The sequence below is a fragment of the Bos grunniens genome, chromosome 9 (genome assembly GCF_055505025.1).
Source record: "Bos grunniens cultivar Pamir isolate PY7600 chromosome 9, Bosgru_T2T1.0, whole genome shotgun sequence".
NCBI classification, from domain to species: Eukaryota; Metazoa; Chordata; class Mammalia; order Artiodactyla; family Bovidae; genus Bos; species Bos grunniens.
The window spans coordinates 87,976,185-87,997,052 of NC_141173.1; the positions used below are offsets into that span (position 1 = coordinate 87,976,185).

General features: G+C 45.6%; 1 protein-coding gene and 1 long non-coding RNA gene across 3 annotated transcripts; one reads left to right on the forward strand and one right to left on the reverse strand.

Annotated features, from left to right (window-relative positions):
• The first annotated feature begins 102 nt into the window (after nucleotides 1-102).
• Nucleotides 103-20,727, forward strand: LOC147366312 (uncharacterized). 2 transcript variants are annotated; one of them, XR_015133309.1, is made up of 4 exons: nucleotides 103-268; nucleotides 18,905-18,974; nucleotides 19,307-19,406; nucleotides 19,678-20,727. It is a non-coding gene; the product is annotated as an uncharacterized LOC147366312 (long non-coding RNA). The 2 variants fall into 2 exon arrangements; XR_015133308.1 differs by having other exon boundaries at nucleotides 19,307-20,727.
• On the reverse strand, nucleotides 2,452-9,224 carry LOC147366313 (retinoic acid early transcript 1E-like). Its single transcript, XM_086316727.1, has 6 exons — nucleotides 8,838-9,224; nucleotides 7,813-7,993; nucleotides 6,772-7,035; nucleotides 6,249-6,530; nucleotides 5,262-5,318; nucleotides 2,452-4,860 (listed from the first exon to the last, which is right to left on the reverse strand). The coding sequence occupies exons 2-6, from the start codon at nucleotides 7,883-7,885 to the stop codon at nucleotides 4,808-4,810; spliced, it is 729 nt and encodes a 242-aa protein (XP_086172853.1). The 5' UTR covers nucleotides 7,886-7,993; nucleotides 8,838-9,224; the 3' UTR covers nucleotides 2,452-4,807.
• Nucleotides 20,728-20,868: the final 141 nt, after the last annotated feature.

Below are 20,868 nucleotides of genomic sequence, written 5' to 3' on the forward strand. Positions count from 1 at the left end.
GAGTGTGGTTGGGGTGGAGAGGGAAAGGGAGAGGGAGGGGGAGGGCGGGGGGAGGGAGGGTAGGTTGCATTTAAAAGCTGCTGGGGAGTAGTCTCCAAGGTCACAGCTCAGGCTCCCAAGTCCCCACTTTTCTGTGGAAGCTGCTTCTACTCCCTCCCAGGACACATGGGCTGTGAGTGTCTGAGGGTGGGTCCGGGGGTCTTGCCATGCAGGCTCCTGGCTCCCCACCAGAGCTACTGGAGAGATCTGAGAACACCTGCGATGAGCGGTAAGAGATGAGGGAAGGTGGGGAGAAGGGCGAGGTGGGGAGGAAGGAGTTGGGGGACAGTGAGGAGTCTGGGCCTGGAGAGGTGGGAGGGGCGTGGTGGAGAGGGTTGGGTCCCCTCGTCCACCTGTCGTGCCCCCCACAGGAGTCCCTCCCCCTGAGCTTAGTAGGCAGGAGGGGATTGAAGGGAATCCTATTGCTCAGAGGCTCCAAAGTGATAGTCACTCAGTCGGGTCCAACTGTACAGTCCATGGAATTCTCCAGGCCAGAATACTGGAGTGGGTAGCCTTTCTCTTCTCCAGAGGATCGTCCTGACCCAGGAGTCGAACTGGGGTCTCCTGCATTCCAGGTGGATTCTTTACCAACTGAGCTATCAGGGAAGTCCCAGGCTGACTAAAAACTGAGGGAGAGAATGCAGTTCAGCCCCTGGGCCTGGGGGAGGCATCAGCTGGTGAAGGCAGGTGACCCCAGTTGACACCTGTCACAAGGCAGATATTCTTGTGTGGTGTTTCAAGCTAAAAAAAGAAAGTACATGATAGGGGGTATCAGCTTCTTCCCTGTCCCTGCCAGTTTTTGGTTCCCTTGGAGCCTTGGGGTCCAGGCCAGAGGGTCGGGGCCCAGAGAAAGGAGAAGCTGGGGAGCCGGTCACCACTGAGGCCTCTTCAGCAACAGTCCTGACACACTGCTCACCCCACACTCTCCATGCACACCTGTCTTCCCACACTTCAGCCCCCAAAGTTACACACACAAGCCCCCTCGCCCTCACACTGCCCTCCATCACCCACAGCCCAGCCTGACTCTCCAGCCTCCCACACAGCCCCCTCACACACACGTGTTCCCCACATAGGCTTCATGCTTCTCACTTACACTCCTTCCACCCTTGTGCACGTCACCCTTCCTGAAATTTTCCATGCAGGTCTCCTCACACCCCCTTCCCTCTGTGCACCCCCCATCCCCTACCCCCCACACACTTTCTTTCACACACAAGTGCCTGCTTGCCTGCCCCACTGGCTCTCCACTCTCTGCAAAGTCACACCGCGTTCCCTTCCCTCAGGGACCCTGGCTTCCTCACACTGTCTGTACACACTCCTTCACACAAATTCCACACAGAAGGCTCCCGTCTACTTCCACTGCCATCCAGAAACTTTCCCCTCACAGCCATTTCCCTTCACTCTCTTCCTCCTCTCTGGGTCCCCCAGGGCATCCCCCTCCGGGCCCTCTGCATATGCATACTGTCTTCTCCCCTTCTGTCCCAGGCTCAGCTGTCCACAGTCACACACATACACACACATCAAGGTTCCCAACATTCTCACACACCAGTTGTGGCCGCTCCCCACACATCCAACACACTCTTTCCAGCATTCCCTCCCTCTCTTCACATTCACCTTCCTATCACAAATTAGTGGCACTGCCCCACACACACCTAAGTGGGAAATGGCAACCACTCCAGTATTCTTGCCTGGAGAATCCCATGGACAGAGGAACCTGGAGGGCTACAGCGCACAGGGTCGCAAAGAGGCAGACATGACTGAGCACCTAACACAATCACTCCTCTCTTCGGCCCTCCTCCTCTCACGCATACCCTCTCTGTCTCTCTCTCTCTCACACACACACACACAGTCACACTGACCAGTTCTCCCCAAGATACTGGGCCTTCCAGCTGCCGCAAAGCCACACACAGCTCGGGGTGGTTCTGGGAAGGGGCTGGCTGCCAGGACTCTGCCCCAGGGCCGAGCAGGAATTTTAGGTCTCTGTCTGGGTCCTACCTGGAAACGTGCTGTCTCCTTTTTAATGCCCCAGCCCCATATCTAAAACTACTCAGCAAACGTGCTCCTATTGGCATACAGCCCCGAGCCTGCACGAACAGTCACCTTCCTGCGTTGATCAACCTAAAATGAACGTTTGTGTGTTGTGCTAAATAGAAATCCTCTTTTAGTTACAGGATCAGCCAGTTCTCCCGCTGTCACGTATTGAGCAGTGTACCCTTCGCTGGTATTTCTTTCCTCGTCTACTAGGTGTCACATTTCTAGACGTCCCTGGGTCTGTTTCTTGGCTCTTTTCTAAAACTGCTCTCTTGCCTTCCTTCTTGCTCACCAGTTCCCTTTGTGCTGGGAATGCAGCCTAAGCCCCCGCAAGCTTGGTTGGGACAGTGAAGTCTTTATAAAAATTACCACAAACTCTATGGCTTGAAACAACCAAAATTTATTCTTTCAAGATTGTGAGGGTTAGAAGTCTGAAATCAAGCTGTCAGTAGGGTCCTCTCTGAAGGCTCTAAGGAAGGCTCCATCTTTTCTCTTCCTGACTACTGGTGACTGCATGGAGAAGGAAATGGCAACCCACTCCAGTATTCTTGCTTGCAGAATCGCCATGGACAGAGGAACCTGGTGGGCTGCAGTCCATGGCGGCGCAAAGAGTCGGACACGACTGAGGTACTATGCACAGCACTGGTGCTTGCCAGAAACCCTTGGCAGTGCGTAGCCCCAGTGTCTGTTTCTGTCCTTCCATGACGCTCGTGTGTCTTGTTTTCCTATATCCGTCTCTTCTTTGCGTGTCCACATTTCTTTCAAGGCGTGCCTCCTGGTAAAGGCACCAGTCTTTGGATTAGAGCCCAACCTAATCCACCCTGACCTCACCTTGGTTGGATTACATCTGCACACACCCTATTTCCAGGTGAGGTCTCCTTCACCTAATGGTAGGACTTCAACACATTTGAGCCCCTAAAATAAAGGAGTTTCAATAAACATTCATGTGATTCTCACTGGGCAAAAAAGGTACAATGTATAATTGAATTCTCTGCATCACTGAATATATTCCTGACAGGAGAAAACTTCAAGTTTGTCTAGACATGAGTGAAAACTGAAAGGTTAAAATTTTTTCCAATGTTGTCTTCTTCTCGTCCTGGTATGAATGTATGAGCTCAAACATCTTCTTTGTTTGAGCATTGTTTTTAGGTGTTTCTGAGGTCAGCAGTGTTCTCTGTTAGCCAGTTCAGTGCAGTCGCCCTTTCTAAGTGGGAAATATTAATCCAAGAGTTCATTCTCTTCAGTTTTGTTGTGCATGAGCTAGTTTAGAGCACCTGATAAGGGTCCATCTAGGTTGTGGAGAGTCCTTTAAATAATATCTTTTCCAGTATGCATAATTTCCTGGTTGCAAGTCATGGAACATCTAATCTTCATCCATAAATTATTGAGGTAGGATTTAGAATCAAGCTTAGAATGTCTTTTTAATAATTTGATTAGGGGCTTCCCTGGTGGCTCATTGGTAATGAATCTGCCCACCAATGCAGGAGACACGAGTTCAGTCCCTGTCAGGGAAGATCCCACATGTTGTGAAATAACTAAGCTCATGGGCCACAAATCCTGAGGCTGTGCCCTGGAGCCTGGGCACTGCAGCTACTGAGCCTGTGTGCCTCAGCTACTGAAGCCCACAGCCTAGAGCCTGCACTCTGCTACGAGAAGAGTCATCACAGTGAGCTGCTCTTGCACCGTAACGAGAGAGCAGCAAGTAGAGAATGCCTGCACACAGCAATGAAGACCCAGCACAGCCAAAAATAAATACATCTTAAAAACAATTCAGTTAAATTTCACAATAATGTAACACAACAAATAGGAGTACCACAGCATATATATTCTTTTGTGTCCAGCACTTGCCTCTCAAATCCTTTTTATGAGGCATCTATGGTTTTACTGCAGTAATTTATTCTTTATTTATTGCGTTATAGTGTTCCATTTCTGGCTATATCACACTTTATCCTTTCCTCTGTCCTGGATACATTTTTATGCATTAACATGTTAGTATGTTAATACATGTATTAATCTATGTGATAATTCAACTGGTAGCCTCATACTTTTGTGTCATGACATCTAGGCAGTTAGCACTTGATTGCGGTTTCTGCATATGTATTAGTCTGCTAGGTCTCTAAAGAAAAGCTATTTTTTCTATACTCAGAACACCAAATATGACACCAAAATGTGGGTTTTAGAAACTCTGATCCAGGAACCAGGACTCCGACCAAACATACACCTCCTATTGTACCACAACACAGACTATAACCACACACCACCAGCCGAGTGGGTTCAACAAGTCTTCCTGGAGGTGAGGATTTCATCACATGAATTAAGAAGAACATTCAGCCCATAAAAGCATGCGGTAACTTAACTATACATGAAAGTGAGTGTGAACACCTAAATTATGTCTCATTAAATCACACAGTATATCCCTAATGCATTATCTTCTTAACAGAATTAAAAAAATGCCAACCCCCGCCCCCACCCCAATTTCACCCCACATGAAGGCAAGTCTGATGGAAAGAATAGCATTGGAAGTTTTAACTGATTGTGAGCAAATGTTTGACTTTTGCAAATCCTGAAAATGACCAAGTCAATACATCTTAAGGGCCCATCAACAGTCGTGGAAAGTGAAGGAATTCTTAAGCATAGGCTTTTTTAGCTTCTTGTTAAACCTCACTCTGAGTAGAAGGTAGTATATTAGATCAATAGCCAGAGTGTCATCAAGGGTCGGTTTTTGCCACCCAGAGTTGGTTTAACATTGTACCTTCTCATAGTCCAGGGAGAAACATCCAGATGATGGAATAGCTGTTGGAACATTGGGGAAAATGTTGAGCTAGATAATGCTACCATCAGAAAACAAAAGGTTTTTTTCATCAAAGGGCTGGGAAAGCCTGAGTAAGATCTCAGGACAACACCCCACCCCACCACGTCTACATCTTGTACCCGGGGCCCCCAAAGGAGAAGACACTTGTCTTCATCCCCACTCCCACTGCACTGTCCTGCTGCCCACACCAGCCTCTTCTACCCCAGCAACAGAGTGGTTCCCAACCCTACAGGGAAGTGTGGGGGCCAAAGACAGAGACAGAACATCATCTTGGTAAAGATGGGTCCAGTGGACAGGGGCTTGGTGAAACCCGTGGCTCACCTCTTCCAAGTCCTGACCAGAACAAACCTGCCTAGGAGCCAGAGGCCGGCTGGCTTCTCACCTGCTGTGGTCCCTGATTTCTTCATAATATTCATGACGATGAAGCAATTAGAACTAACTGGGTGATGATCAATAGGATAATGCAAGAGACCAAACGGATGGATGCAGACTGGCTGATATCTGGGGCCATTATTAGCGGTTCTAAAACGAAAAAGCAAAAGCCTTGTCAAATCTAAGAATACACCTTCCTCAGTACCTGCTGTCCTTAGCACATGTTCCCCATATAGTTACTGACTCATGTGAAGCCACTCTTCAGGTCCGGGTATGGAAAGATTAATGGGCTTGTGCTCTGTCTTCGTGGAGCTAATATTTCTCCTGAGTTGTGTTAGTCGCTCAGTCATGTCCGACTCTTTTGTGAGCTCATGGACTATAGCCAACCAGGCTCCTCTGTCCCTGGGATTCTCCAGGCAAGAATACTGGAGTGGGTTGCCATTTCCTACTCCAGGGGATCTTCCCAATCCAGGGATTGAACCCAGGTCTCCTGCCTTGCAGGCAGATTCTTTACCGTCTGAGTCACTGAGACAGCAAATGTCCATCTGATTATCTTTCAGGTGCACATGTTTACTATGAGGAGTCCTTTTTGAGGAGGACACAATTGGGGACACTTAATTCTGTCTGGGAAGGGATAAGGGCTTCATTAAGTGACATTTGAGTTGGTTAAAGGATCAGTACGACAGGCGGGAGAGAAGGCCTGGAAACATAATGCATATATAGGTTTGGGGACCATCGAGCAGTGCCTGGGGTCTGGGTCATTGGTTAATGAGGAAGGGGGCTCCTATGCTGAGGGAGGTGGGTTGGGAAAGGAGGATGCTGGCCAGTTCAGTGCTATGCCCATCACTGACTCTCCAGACAGGAAGCCCACCAAGAGATGAGTCACTCCATCCATCATCACATTTTCAATTACACTAACATATGTGCTCATATCCACACATGAAGGCACTAGACCTTTGAAGAGAGCTGCCACCTCCCCCACGTCCCACTCAGTTACCTGTGGGCTCTGGGAGCAGCATCTTCTCCCAGTGTTTCAGGAATTCCCTAAGCCAGTAACTGCAGTCTCCTGTTGAAATGGTCCTGAAATACTCTGCCAGTTCCTGGTTGTTCTCCCACTCCTCCTTGATGCCTGTGGCTCCAGGATCGATGACTGTCCAGGTTATGCTCATGGTGTCAAGGAGAAGAGCTGTCCGTCCATTGAGGCTGAAGTGCAAGGATGCACCAGAGCATTGCTCGGCTTCACGTTGACAACACAGCTTTACCTGCAGGGTGGGAGGACCTGTGCCCCCCACACACAATGAATCATCCTGGACTCTCCACAGTCCATCCTCCCCAGTCACTCAAGTGTGTCTGCACATCTAGGGGCTCGTGATCTTCTGACCATGACCTGCCCCATTTTACCCATCAGGTCCACCGGGTCTCTAAGGCTGGATCCTGTTCAGTCCTTTCACAGGAATGCCCTCCCTGCATGCACTCTTTCTCTTGCTGTCTCCAGCTCCCCACCCCCTTCCCATACTTACCCCTCATCTCCTTTTTGTCCAGTTTGATGACAGGCAGGACCATCCTGAGCTCTCTTCCTGCTTCTACCAGCGTTTGGCTTATTTCAGTCCATGCTTTCGTGTCGTTTACCTCCTTTCCCAGGAAACCCAAAGGTTTGACCTTGTTGCTGGCACTATCATACTGGAGGAAAGGCTTTGTGTCCACGGAGCCCTGGACTTGACACCAGGGCTGGCCAGGTCTGGACTGAGATTTGACAGTGAGGTCAAGGCACAGAGAGTGGGCATCTGTGAGAGAAAACCACAGGTATGGCTGGGAGTTTCCTCCTCCAGGGCCTGGTTGCAGAGGGAGGGGTCTCTATCCCAGACCCCCTCCTCTGCTGTATCCTCAGTCCTGCCCCACCTTTAACTGTCTGAGCTTTAGTTAAACACTTTGATGCCACCGTGGATCTTTTCTGTCCATATGCTATTAGCAGGAAGATTTATCTGCTATATGGTGGCTCAGGCAGTAAAGAATCTGCCTGCAATGCAGGAGACCCAGGTTCAATCCCTGGAGAAGGAAATGGCAATCCACTCCAGTATTCTTGCCTGGAGAATGGACAGAGGAGCCTACAGAGTCCATAGGGTGGCAAAGAGTTGGACACACCTAAGTGACTAAGTATGCACATGCCAGCTTGTGAGGCAGCAAAAACAGAAGACAGTGTCTGGTTTCTAGAGACTTAAAATCTATCTGAACAGACAAGACTTTCAACAGAATGGGGAGAAGGATGCCATAGGACACATGCCACATTCACGATGGGTCCCTAGTCATCAGGAAAGTTTTACTGGAGTAGGAGGTGGGACTTGCCAGAAGAGGGAAAGCTGCTACAGGAGCACAGGCCCAGGCACCATGCCTTGGGTGGGGTCCTGGAAGGCAGTCACCTCCTGGGCAGCCAGTCCAACTAAACCACACCCTCACCATCCTAAGAGTAGGTGGACAGGCACCCACCTGGGTGGAGCCCCTTCCCTCCCCATTTTCTTATGTCCCCCCCTCCCCCACCAGAGCCCCAGATCCAGGACACTCACTGCCCAGAGTCTTCCCGGCTTCTATCAGCAGCAGTATCAGCAAAAGATGGCCTGTGGTGTGAGCCAGTGACATTCCTCCCTGCAGTTTTAGGAGAGTGACCGGCAAAAGGTAGCCTGGGGTGTGTCTATACCTCTGTCTCCTGGCACCGCCCAAAGTCTTCAGTCCTAGACTGAGGAAGCCCTGTTGAAAAACAAGAAAAATAACACTTATACCCAGGAAGTATTTCTTAAGTTTCAAATGTAATTACTCATTTAAAAAAAAAAATACTCATGACATTACAAAGGCAAATCCACTTTGAATAACTATCCTCTCTCCAAAAAAGCCCTCTTCTCGTATGAGCAAGAAAAGCCCACGTTTTGTTGGCTCTTCTGCTCATTCCTTGAACCACTTCCTGCTCTAATCTTTCTTTGAACTCACTTCTTCCCTCACCCCTACCCTGCTGCCATCTCCTGCTCAGTTATCCCTTCTTTTCTTCTACATCCACTTTCCATCCTAACCTCTCAAACCTTCTCTGTAATGATAACGATTCACTACATGTTAGTCACTCAGTCGTGTCCGACTCTTTGCGACCCCATGGACTGTAGCCCGCCAGGCTACTCTGTGCATGGGATTCTCCAGGCAAGAATACTGGAGTGGGTTGTCATTTCCTTCTGTTAACCAAACCAGCAGCGGCCGACCCCACCAGGTCTGTCATGTCGGAGGAGGGTGTACAACAGAGTCCAATAGTCCTGTTGGAGCCGAGCTCCAGAACAGCCGGGAATTTATTATCCTTTGCTCACCCGCAAGTGGCAAAGTCCTCCCAGGGCCCCGAGGAGCAAGCTCACCGCAAAACATTGACGGATTTTCCCGAGTCAAGCAGCAGCGGCCCCCTCCCGCCTTTCCCAGCCTCCTCCCCTGTGCTACCCGTCTCCAGCACGACATCAGCCGCGCAGGTGGCTCAGCCCCGCGGTCTCCGGGCTGGTGGCTTCGCTGTGGCGAGAGAAGACAGAACATTTGCGGGGGCCCATCCTGGGTTCGCACTCACCGCCCACTCCTTCTCCGCACGCGGCTCCTGCGATCGGCGGGGCGCGGTCCTCGCCTGCCCGGTCCAGCCAAGATCGCTTTCGAGCAGGTTGAAACCCCGAGAGAACAACCACAAGAGAAATCCTGAAACTCTCCTCGGGGTTTTCACTTTGAATCGCTCTTTCGAATCTCGGCCCGACACCTCGAGGCCCCGGCTCGGGGGAAGCTCGGCCGGCGGCGTTCGGAGAGGCGTCGCTGGAGCGGGGATCCCCGGGCGGGCGCGGAAGACTGGCCCCGGGCCGAGGTGCTGCGCTCGCGGGACGGCGCCCCTGGAGGCCCGCCCGGTCGGTGAGTGAGTCTTTGTAAGGAAGTGCCCAGGGTTGCGGGGTGATGACGAGGCTCTTTCCGGTTGTCAGTCTGGGCGCCGCCGCGGTGCCTTCGGGGACCCACGAGCTGGGACGAGGCCCGGCCAAGGAGCCACGGGCGATTTCTCCGTCCTTCCCCCGGGCGATTTCTCCGTCCTTCCCCCGGGCGAGTTTCCAGGCGCTTAGGCTCCGCCCCTCTCTTCTCTACCATCCCATCTTGTGTTTCCTAAAGCGATTTTCCCCTGGCCACCTGACCAGCTGCCCCAAGTCAGTCCTTCATGGATGGCATTCCTTACAAGGGCAGCTCAGTTAGAACTGGACATGGAACAACAGACTGGTTCCAAATACGAGAAGGAGTACATCAAGGCTGTATGTATATTGTCACCCTGCTTATTTAACTTCTATGCAGAGTACATCATGAGAAATACTGGGCTGGAAGAAGCACAAGCTGGAATCAAGATTGCCGGGAGAAATATCAATAACTTTAGATATGCAGATGACACCACCCTTATGGAAGAAAGTGAAGAAGAACTAAAGAGCCTTTTGATGAAAGTCAAAGAGGAGAGTGAAAAAGTTCGGTTAAAGCTCAACATTCAGAAAACGAAGATCATGGCATCTGGTCTCATCACTTCATGGCAACTAGATGGGGAAACAGTGGAAACAGTGTCAGACTTTATTTTTCTGGGCTTCAAAATCACTGCAGATGGTGATTGCAGATGTGAAATTAAAAGACGCTTACTCCTTGGAAGGAAAGTTATGACCAACCTAGACAGCATATTAAAAAGCAGAGACATTACTTTGTCAGCAAAGGTCCATCTAGTCAAGGCTATGATTTTTCCAGTGGTCATGTATGGATGTGAGAGCTAGACTATAAAGAAAGCTGAGCGCCAAAGAATTGATGCTTTTGAACTGTGATGTTGGAGAAGAGTCTTGAGAGTCCCTTGGACTGCAAGGAGATCCAACCAGTCCATCCTAAAGGAGTTCAGTCCTGGGTGTTTATTGGTAGGACTGATGTTGAAGCTGAAACTCCAATCCTTTGGCCACCTGATGCAAAGAGCTGACTCATTTGAAAAGACCCTGATGCTGGGAAAGATTGAGGGCAGGAGGAGAAGGGGACGACAGAAGATGAGACGGTTGGATGGCATCACCAACTCAATGGACATGGTTTGTGTGAACTCCGGGAATTGGTGATGGACAGGGAGGCCTGGCGTGCTGCGGTTCATGGGGTCGCAAAGAGTCGGACACAGCTGAGTGACTGAACTGAACTGAAATAAATAGATGAGCTAAATAAAATACGTGGCAGCAGGCCGTTTATTCTTCCGACTGTTCCGTTACTCCCACCACCCTTCTAGGCAGTCTGTGATCAAGTCTCGGACAAGTTAGAGGGCGCAGGGCACCACCCCACCTCTAGGAACAGTCCCTCTCTGCTCCTCCCCCACAGTGGTTCCACGTTCACCTTGAACCTCCAGGGTCCGAGGGACACGGTCTTCCCCAGCACCCCTCACTTCACACTGCCTCCCACACGGAATGTCTGTTGTGTACTGGTTTGATCTGATTTCAAATCCACTTGCTTTTGACTTAAATGAGGTTGTACTACTTGTTTATGACTTAAGTGAAATGTTCTAGTCCACTTGTTTATAACAAAAACAAAAAAGTTAGTTTTTCATGGTAAAGTTATTTTGAGACTAGAATGATGTAAGATGTGACCGAGTGCCATTTCATCCGGTGTGGTTCATAAGCACTTTTTAGATCATCTGCCATGGGTCCTCCCTGGGAGCTTGTCCAGAGAACACACCCATTATGGAGTGTGAGCTCTTTATCTATTCTAGATGTCAGTCACTTACCAGACATATGTGTGCTCGTTCTTGTGTTCATTCGCTCGGTTGTGTTTGACTCTTTGCGACCCTATGGACTGTAGACCGTCAGGCATGGGGTTTGCCTGGACCGTCAGTCCATGGGGTTTGCCAGGCAAGAAGACTGGAGTGAGTTGCTGTGTCCTCCTCCAGGGAATCTTCCTGATCCGGGATCGAACTTGTGTCTCCTGCGTTGGGAGGCGGATTCTTTACCAATGAGCCACCTGGAAGCCCTACCAGACACATGACTTGCAAATATCTTCTCTCATTTTTTCACTTTCTTCATGGTATCCTTTAAAAAGCAATTTTTAAAAAAAAATTTGAAAAAGTCTTTTTTTTTCCTGTTGTCATTTGTGGCTAGTATTGTATTTAAGAAGAGTTTTGTCAAATGCAAAGGCAAAGATTCACTCATCTTTTTTTCTAAGACTTTCATAGTTTTAGCTCTTCAATGTATGTCTATGATCCAATCTGAGTTAATTTTGTATATGGTGTAAGGGGGCGGGTCCACCTCATTCTTTTGCATGTGACTCTCCAGTTGCCCCAGCACCTTTTGCTGAAAACACTCTTCTTTGCCCTTGACTTGAAAATCAGTTGACCATTGTCGACTTAAAAATAGTCACAACCTAAAAGTTGAGAGCTGTGTTTTATTTGGTGGAAATTTTTAAGACATAAATCCCGGAGGTAGCATCTCAAGTAGTCTTGATAGAACTCTTCCAAGAAGGCAGCAGGGAGGACTCAGGTGATGCAGAAGTTTGCAACAAAGGGCAGGTAGTCTGAACATCAAAAGTATTTTTGTGAATTAAAGAAAACCAGATATCTCAAGTTAGGGAATTTAGTGCTTTCCTATATATGGGAAGATGCAAGAGTTTGGGCTCACTGAATTCATTCCTTTCATATGCATCTCAGCTCTCTGAGGCCAATGTCTGTGTTTTCACCTTCCGAGTTCCTCAGGGCTCCCAGTAGTAAGTGGCTGCAGCCTGATTACTGCCATATCACACAGGTGTTCTTTTCCCTCCTGAGTACTCTGGAGGGCTGGAATCACTGATGACTGCGACATCCTTGTTTACTGACATAACAGGAAATATTCCATTTTCCAGTCCTTTCCCTTGGTCAGAAATTCGACCGATATTTGGGAGACACTTCATGACCAGTTTTGGTCTCACGGTGCTGGGAGGCTCATCCCAGGTCAGGTGAAGGTTTTCATTGATATATCGCTCTAGGTGTTAGTTTCTGGATTAGACCCATTGATAGACAATGAAAGATTTTCTGGGTCCTCTGTCTTTTAACCTGTTGTGATCCAGGAGATAGTTCCCTTCTTTTCTTTTCCCATACCTAGAGTCACACTCTTATAATTATTGATCACACACAGAACTAAATATTTGATTAATTGTTTTAAGTCACAGTTACATTTGTTGGAAGCCTGGTTATACACTCTGAGACAACAATCTTATAAAATAGAATATAAGTAATGTAGCTATTAATAGAAACATTGACAGAGTCATAGTGTAGTAGAGAAACAGGCATAAACAATTTGGAAACAAAAAATAAATTAAAACAAAGATTAGTATCACTAGTTGTAATAAACCATCAAATCCATAGGAGAGCCAGCTGGAGAATCCAAATTTTGCCAGTATCAGGTAGAGATAAAAAGTTAAATGTTTCATCTTTGTTTACAAAGGCTTGATATATCAACTTGTGACAGTATCAGAGAAAAAGGTTTACTGGAAGACAGATTCAAGTTAGTATGTTTTCTAAAATCAAAGTTATAAATTATATTTATCTATTTAGTCTCATGTACTTAATTCCTATTGATCTGCAGGAATTAGTCATGTTTTCTATTAGAGTGTGTCATTTATTATCCAATTTAGTGGCATTACTAAAGTCTATCAAAAACTTACATTTGTTTAAACGGGTTCTTTTTATGAGTCTTTTTGAAAATCTTTATTTTGTACAAGCAATATAAAATTATAATACTCTATGAAGGACAAATTTGAAATAGTATAGTTAAAACTTTGAATACAATATAATTAGCAGGAAACTTGGATATTTCTATAACATATAACCTTTTAGGATAATAACTAGAATTATGACTGATAACATTATATCAGGACATATCAGATGTTAGGGATAAATTTTGGAATATCTATATTAATTACATTTATCTATACATTACAACCTAAAGTTTACCTTCAATAACTTGACAATGTTTTTGAATTAAAAATAAACTTAATTTAGTATTTCTCTCTGAGATGTCTCAGAGATGTTTTTTTGAAGCATCCCTGAGTCAGCTGGAGGCTAAAGGAGCCTTAGTTAGATTTTACTATTTGGGAATTTTGTTAGAAATATTAAAAAAAAAAGTTTTAAAACACAACAGGATCATAGGTCACTAAAACAGTACTTATTCACTTCACCAAAATCACAAAAACAGTTAAAATAAATATGGCTCACCTAAGGGCACAGAAACTCATGCAATTTTTTTTCAAACAGGAGCACTTATAACAGAAAGAGAAATCAAATTCCAGTCTTGCATTAGCTTACTTAACAAAATCTGTTTAGTTAGCTTCAAGGCTCAGATGGCAAAGCATCTGCCTACCGTGCGGGAGACCTGGGTTCAGTCCCTGGGTTGGAAAGATCTCCTGGAGAAGGAAATGGCAACCCACCCCAATATTCTTGCCTGGAAAATCCCATAGACGGAAAAGCCTGGTAGGCTACAGTCCATGCGGTCGCAAAGAGTAGGACACGACTGAGCGACTTCACTTAGCACTTAAGCGTTGTTCATCCTAACTATGAATAAAATTTTTTTCTTCCTCAGGCTTCCTTTGCATAATCTCTCATCACTTTCTGTATTCATCCTGTCTCTCATTTTTCCATCTAAATATGATCAACCAGCGAATTTTTTTCCTCCATAAAATGTAATCTCATTTCTCATATCTTTTTTAACTGAAAACATTTATTTTACTTCTTACTATATACTGAAATGTTACTGTATTATTCCTTATAGCTTTACTGACATGTTTAAATTAGAATCCTCAACACTTAAAACCTTAGTTTTTAGTAAAAGCTAAGAATTAAACAATGAACTGTCTTTTACACTAGCATTTTATAGACTGGTTATCATAAACACCAGTGATAAGATTTTAAAACTTTTGTTCTCTTATAGAGTACATCTCGATGTGATAGCAACATTTTTTGATATTTCTAAATACCTTTAGTTTTTTATTTAGTAATTGATGTTTCAGTATATTTTATTTAATAAACTTTTATCACTTAAATTAACACAGTTCTAGGACTTTTAGTCAGTCAGTCATTTCAGTTGCTCAGTCATGTCCGACTCTTTGCGACCCCCTGGACAGCAGCATGCTAGGCTTTCCTGTCCATCACCAACTCCTGGAGCTTGCTCAAACTCAGTTATCAAACATCTAGAAAGATTATTTTAGGTAGACATTTCTAAAATATAATTATTTTAAAGAGTTTATCCCAATGTTTTTATCTCATTTACATTTACTTTCAGATTTCATAATATCAAGTTATTTTTCTTATAACAGATCTAGTAAGGTCTTATGTATTAAATCTAGATACAATAAGGAGTTACATAATTTTGATGACTCTTGACATATCTATATCAGTTAGATAAACAAACAAACATTAATACCAGATATCAACTTAATATTGAATATTTGCCAGTTCACATGAACCTGAAAGTTACTTTAGCCACTGTCTTTAAATGAAAGTGCTTTTTATTAAAATTAAAGTTATTTATAAATTTAATGTTGATAAAACTTTTTAGAAGTAGAGATGTCTCATGTATAATGTGTACACAGAAATATACAGGCAAAACCATAGATCTCATAGCTTCACTTAAAAGCTTAACCATGAATCGGGTATTACAATATAAAGTTATTAGTTTACAAAGAACAGCTGAAATACATTAACATTGTTTGCTCAGATGACTAAGGCTTTGCTATCTGTAAGGTTTGGTTAACAGAACATTCCCAGGGCTTTTAATTTTAAAGCTGCCACTTTTTCCCCTTGGTTTCAGGTCTTGTCTGATGGAGCTAATTAGGCTCAGTCTCAGTCCTTGTGGCTTGTATTTACATTTTGGTTTGTAAGAGATTTCTAAGAGAAAGCCAGTTGCTTTTATAGTTTTCTAAAGAACAGTTCTGTCACCTAAAGATATTAAAATCAGTGATACGATCTTTATTTTTTTATTTTATTTTGTTTTATTTTTACTTTACAATATTGTACTGGTTTTGCCATACATCAACATGAATCCACCACGGGTGTACACGTGTTCCCAATCCTGAACCCCCCTTCTACCTCCCTCCCCATACCATCCCTCTAGGTCATCCCAGTGCACCAGCCCCAAGCTTCCTGTATCCTGCATTGAACCTGGACTGGCGATTCATTTCTTATATGATATTATACATGTTTCAATGCCATTCTCCCAAATCATACAGGGTTACCATCTTTCTAAATTCCATATATATGTGTTAATATACTGTATTGGTGTTTTTCTTTCTGGCTTACTTCACTCTGTATAATCAGCTCCAGTTTCATCCACCTCATTAGAACTGATTCAAATGTATTCTTTTTAATGGCTGAGTAATACTCCATTGTGTATATGTACCACAGCTTTCTTATCCATTCATCTGCTGATGCTCAACATCACTCATTATCAGAGAAATGCAAATCAAAACCACAATGAGGTACCATTTCATGCCAGTCAGATTAGATCTTTAACAAAACTGAAATTTCTTTTACTAATTGTCTGTTTTAGAACTTTAGAGTTTAATTTACCATGCCTTCAAAGGTTTATATATAAAGTATTTAGCAAAGATACTTTGGAGTTTACAAATTAAACCCAAAGCAAAATCACTATTTTTATTAGTCCTTGTATTTTAGTTCCCAGTTTTGTTTTTTTTCTTACTTGTATGGCTCAGGTAACATTATTGGTTAGTATGTTTAGTTATTATCTCCTGGGTGGCAATCTATATCTCTTATAATACCACGCAGTAGAACTATTCTCCAGTGAAACATGTCTATCCCATTGTATAATTAAACAAGACATTTAAACATTTTCTATAAATCCATTTAAATATACCAATTTTATATACTTTTATCTAAATTCCATTAACTTGTATACCTTTTAACTTCAGTTTCTATCGTCATTGTTGTTGTTCAGTAGCTCAGTCGCATCCGACTTTTTGTGACTCTGTGGACTGTAGCCCACCAGGCTCCTCTGTCCATGGATTTCCCAGGCAAGAATACTGGGGTGGGTTGCCATTTCCTTCTCCAGAGGATCATCCTGACCCAGCGTTCGAACCTATGTCACCTGCATTACGGGCGGATTCTTTACCACTGAGCCACAGGGGAAGCGCATTGGAAGTTTTTTTTTCTTTCGTTCCCTGTCCATTTTATCTAGTTTTATACAAAAAGTTCTGGGATCCCCAGAGTGGGGTTGAGCCAAGATGGTCAGGCCCCTTGGCCTAACTCTTGCCCCAAATAACTGTTGGTCAGATATCGAAATGTGAATTTTTCTAGCCCCTTAAATAATGGCTGCAGCCTGATGGCCGCTAGATCATAGGTGTTCTCCTTCCTGAGTGCCCTTAGGGCTCACCAGCTCTCGTAGGAAGGCTGCAATCACTGGTGACTATAGCATCCTCGTTTGCTGATATGGCAGAAGCTATTCCATTTCTCACTTTCTTAAACATCTTTTATCTCCTCTAAGCCTACATCCCTTTCCTCTCTCATTTCCTTATTAATGTGATATTTTGTGTGTGTATATAATCTGCTTTTTATCATTTATTAAAATTTTTTTGTATTGTGGTATTGAGATATCTATTATATAAGTTTCAGGTGTACAGCACAGTGATTCACAATGTTAAAATGTTATTCTCTGCTTATAGTTATAAAATATTGACTGTATTCCTGTGTTGTACAATTAAAGGTAGTATTTAAGTCTGAATTCTAAGGAGATACTCATTTTTCCCTGGGTATCTCCCATATATACATGAGGTATACATGGTAATAAACTTAGCCACCTGATGCAAAGAACTGACTCATTGGAAAAGACCCTGATGCTGGGAAAGATTGAAGGCAGGAGAAGGGGACAACAGAGGATGAGGTGGTTGGGTGGCATCGCTGACTCAATGGACATGAGTTTGAATAAACTCTGGGAGCTGGTGATAGACAGGGAAGCCTGGTGTGCTGCAGTCCATGGAGTTGCAAAGAGTCAGACACAAGCCACTGAATTGAACTGAAACTTTTGTTTCTTTTTCTCGTGTTAATCTGTCTTTTATTAGAGCCTAGAACTCAGAGGGGTGGAGGGGAAATTATTTTTCCTCCCCTACAATACGAATATTTTAGAAAATAATTTTATGTATCTATCTATGTGGTCGTGGCTGTGCTAGGTCTTTGTTGCTGTGAAGGCTTTTCTCTAGTTACGGAGAGCTTTCCTCTAGTTATGGAGAGCCGGGGCTCCTCTCCAGTTGTGGTGCGCAGACTTCTCCTTGCAGTGGCTTCTCTTGCTGTGGCACACCGCTCTAGGGTGCGAGGGCGTCAGTAGCTGAACCACATGGTCTCAGGAGTTGTGGTTCCCGGGCTCTAGAGCAATAGTCATGGCACAAAGGCTTAGTTGCTCTGTGGCATTGGAACCTTCCTGGATCAGGCAACGAACCCCTGTTTGCTGCATTGACAGGCAAATTCTTTACCACTGAGCCAGCAGGGAAACACCCCTGTATTTACAAAAAACTCATTCTTTCTCAAGCTGAGTGCTTTGTCTGGCTTTTGCTTGTTGGGCTTGAGAAGGTGCACCTTAGGTCTTGAACTACAGTGTGCTTACTTGACCGCAAGCCCCAAGCTGAGCTCTGAAGTCCATCACTGTGTTTGTGTCAAGGTCATTCTCCCCATGTCTGCTCCCAGCCAAGAAGTAAGCCTGATAGTCTTGGGGCTAACTCTCTTCCTCGAGAGCCTTATGGAACTTTCCCCAGCTGACATGGCAGTGTGGGATGCCACCACCCTGCTTCCTGCCCCTCTCTCCTTCACTTTGAGTCAGAACTGCGTCCATCTGAATGGTTCTCCAGCCTCCTCAGACTTCCTCCTTCTCTCTCACAGGGGTTTTCTTCAATGAAATCCCTGTAGGTTAATCCCATCTTGAAATCTTCTTCTCAAAACTGGACTACCGTCTGGATTTATGAACTGAATGCATCTTATTTATTGAATATCAGGAGAAAAGTAAGAGAAGGGGGAACACGTAAGTTAAGCAGGGCTGTCCAGGTTTGGAACGAGTACAGAGAGTGAAAAGGTAGTCCAGAGAGTGAGCAGCTGAGAGAGGAACACTCAGGTGAGCGCTGGGTGGGGAGAAAAGGATGCTTTATGTCCCCAGTGACCCTGAGACCACAAGGAAACCTCTGAAGGGCTGGGCCACCAGTGGGAGGGGCCTCCATTCTGGGTCCCAGCAGTCTCAGCCCCCAAATCCTCAGCCCTAACTCCTCTGACTCTCTGAGGTTCAGAAAAAATGGCAAATTCTGCAGATCACTGAGAGCATGTTCTCTGTTGCCAGGTGCATTCCCATGGTCAGGCGTTGGGGGAGCAGCTACTATAAGCAGAGCGTGAGGCAGGGTATGGGACAAATTATGACCGTACAAGACAGAGTCTGTCCTCCACCAGGGCTTCCCAGGCGGCTCAGCAATAAAGAATCTGCCTGCAATGTAGGAGGCGCGAGTTGGATCCCTGGGTTGGGAAGAGCCCCTGGAGAAGGAAATGGCAACCCACACCAGTATTCTTACCTGGAAAATCCCTGGTGGGCTACAGTCAGTGGGGTTGCAAAGAATCAGACATGCCTGAGCTACTAACACACGTATCCTCCAAAGGCTCACAGTCTGTCTGGACACACAGGACGTTCAGTGGATAGTGAAGAGGCGGAACATCCTGGAAAACGTGGTAAGTGAACACAGGGCACAGGGTGGCCAGAGGCCTCCTGGGGAAGACGGTAGGACACAGCAAGAGGCAGAGTCAAAAGGAAGACGAGAGGGAGGAGTTATAAACCAAGGATCTGCTTTCCAGAAGATCCAGAGAGAGGCACAGTGCGAGGAGGGATCTACCTTGGGGTCTAAGAGGCAAGATTCCAGAGTAGTGATGAAAGAGATTTTCACATATTGGGATATAGGGAAGCCATTCTGGCTTATACATGAGTTCACTTGAATTTTATGTTAGTTAAGATAGCCTGGTTGTGGCCTATCAAACATACTTTGTACGTCTGCTTTAATTACTAGGGAAAAGGACACCCTGACCAGAAGTAAAGAATGTCCATGCTAAAAATGAAGACTTAAATGCCCTTCCTCCTGGGATTCCAATGCTGGTCCTTCTTTGATGGTAAGACGCCCTTCCCAGGGGCCAAGGCTGTACTGACTGGATATGTACATGCTGGTCTGTTCTTTTTTGAATCATTGGAGAAATAGAAGCCTCACTTCTTTAATGTTCTTTGTTCTGACAAGATATAAGACTGTGCAGAAAACCCTGCTTCTCTGGAGCATGTTCTCAGAGTAATCTGAAAGCTGGCTACTGGGCTAGCTGTTCGTTTGGCTCCAATAGAACTCTTTTTTATTCTTATTATAAATTGTTTTTTGGTTATTTCTGTTGACAGAGGGCCAGGCTCTCTCTCAAACACTGGGAGGGGACGACTTCCCTGGTACCTCCTGGCTAACCTACAGGCCCCTCTAAACACACCTGGAAATCAGACAGACAGACACACGCACATCTGAAGAAAGAAACAGGCAAAGCCCCAAGCACCTGGCTCAGAAGATTGAGGGAAGGATGAGAAAGACTCATCTTCTTCCTTCACCAAGACAGAGTTCCCTTCTCCTTGGCTGAGGGGACCCAGCTCTGCAGAACGATGACCAGTTCCAGGAGACAGAAAAGGCATCGTGCAGCCGTGCTCCACAGACAAGGCAGTGGCAGGAGCCTCAGCTTCACCTAAGGCCACAGGGATGGGAGGCCAGGCCTGAAGCAGCAGCCCCTCCTGCCTTTCCAGGTCCTGTGCTGCTGTTAGGGGTGGGTCCCCAGAAGTGGTACCGACCCGGGTTCTGGTGAGGTAGGCAACAGTGGGCCTCTGGGCTGGACACCTGGTATTTGTCAGGTGGAATAAAATTCAAGCTTTGTTCTCACTCCAAGGACAAAGTTAGTGGCAAAAGTTGAGCTCTGCTGAAGCAGGAAGGCTTCTTGGAGGTCAAAAAGGGAGGCCCCCCCATAATAAGTGTGAACATGTATGTATAGGCCTCTGCGATGGGATCCAACTTAGAAAAACATTTCACATGCTACAGTTCACAAGGGGCTCATAGCGTATTGTTAAAATATGGCCTATTATGGTGCCCTGACAAACAAGGGATGAAGTCACAGTGCCCTCATTGCCCTGGTGGGCAGACTGTACCTTCCTTAAAGCGATATCCTGTTTTTCCCTGCTGGTGCCAGTTTCTCAAGACTACGTGACCACCCGACTGTGAGACCCCTTCGACTAAGTGACCATAAGACCCCAGTTGCAGGCTAAAGATAAACTGAGGCCCCCTTCCTCCAGGGCACAATTTCCCATGGATAGGGTATTATAAGAAGGGTTGGCTGTAAAAAGAGAGCACTGGTTTCTCTCAATAGCCAGTCACTTTCTTTCTTTCTTCCTATAATAAATCTTTCTCTGCTTGAATGCCTGGCTCACTCTCTTTTTCATCGAGCTTGCCTTATGTTTCTGATACTGAAACATGGGAGGGAAGACCCACTGCGGCCAGGTGGGCTCCTCTCCTGAGCCCACCTCTGGTAGTTCCCTCCCTTGGACCTTGCTAAGAAC

Coding starts and splice junctions, on each gene's coding strand:
- LOC147366313 (XM_086316727.1), bottom strand. CDS start 7,885: ATGTCACTGGCTCACACCACAGGCCATCTTTTGCTGATACTGCTGCTG. Junction 7,036..7,812: donor AGCCGGGAAGACTCTGGGCA/GTGAGTGTCCTG, acceptor TTTCTCTCACAG/ATGCCCACTCTCTGTGCCTT. Junction 6,531..6,771: donor GGACAAAAAGGAGATGAGGG/GTAAGTATGGGA, acceptor TGGGGGGCACAG/GTCCTCCCACCCTGCAGGTA.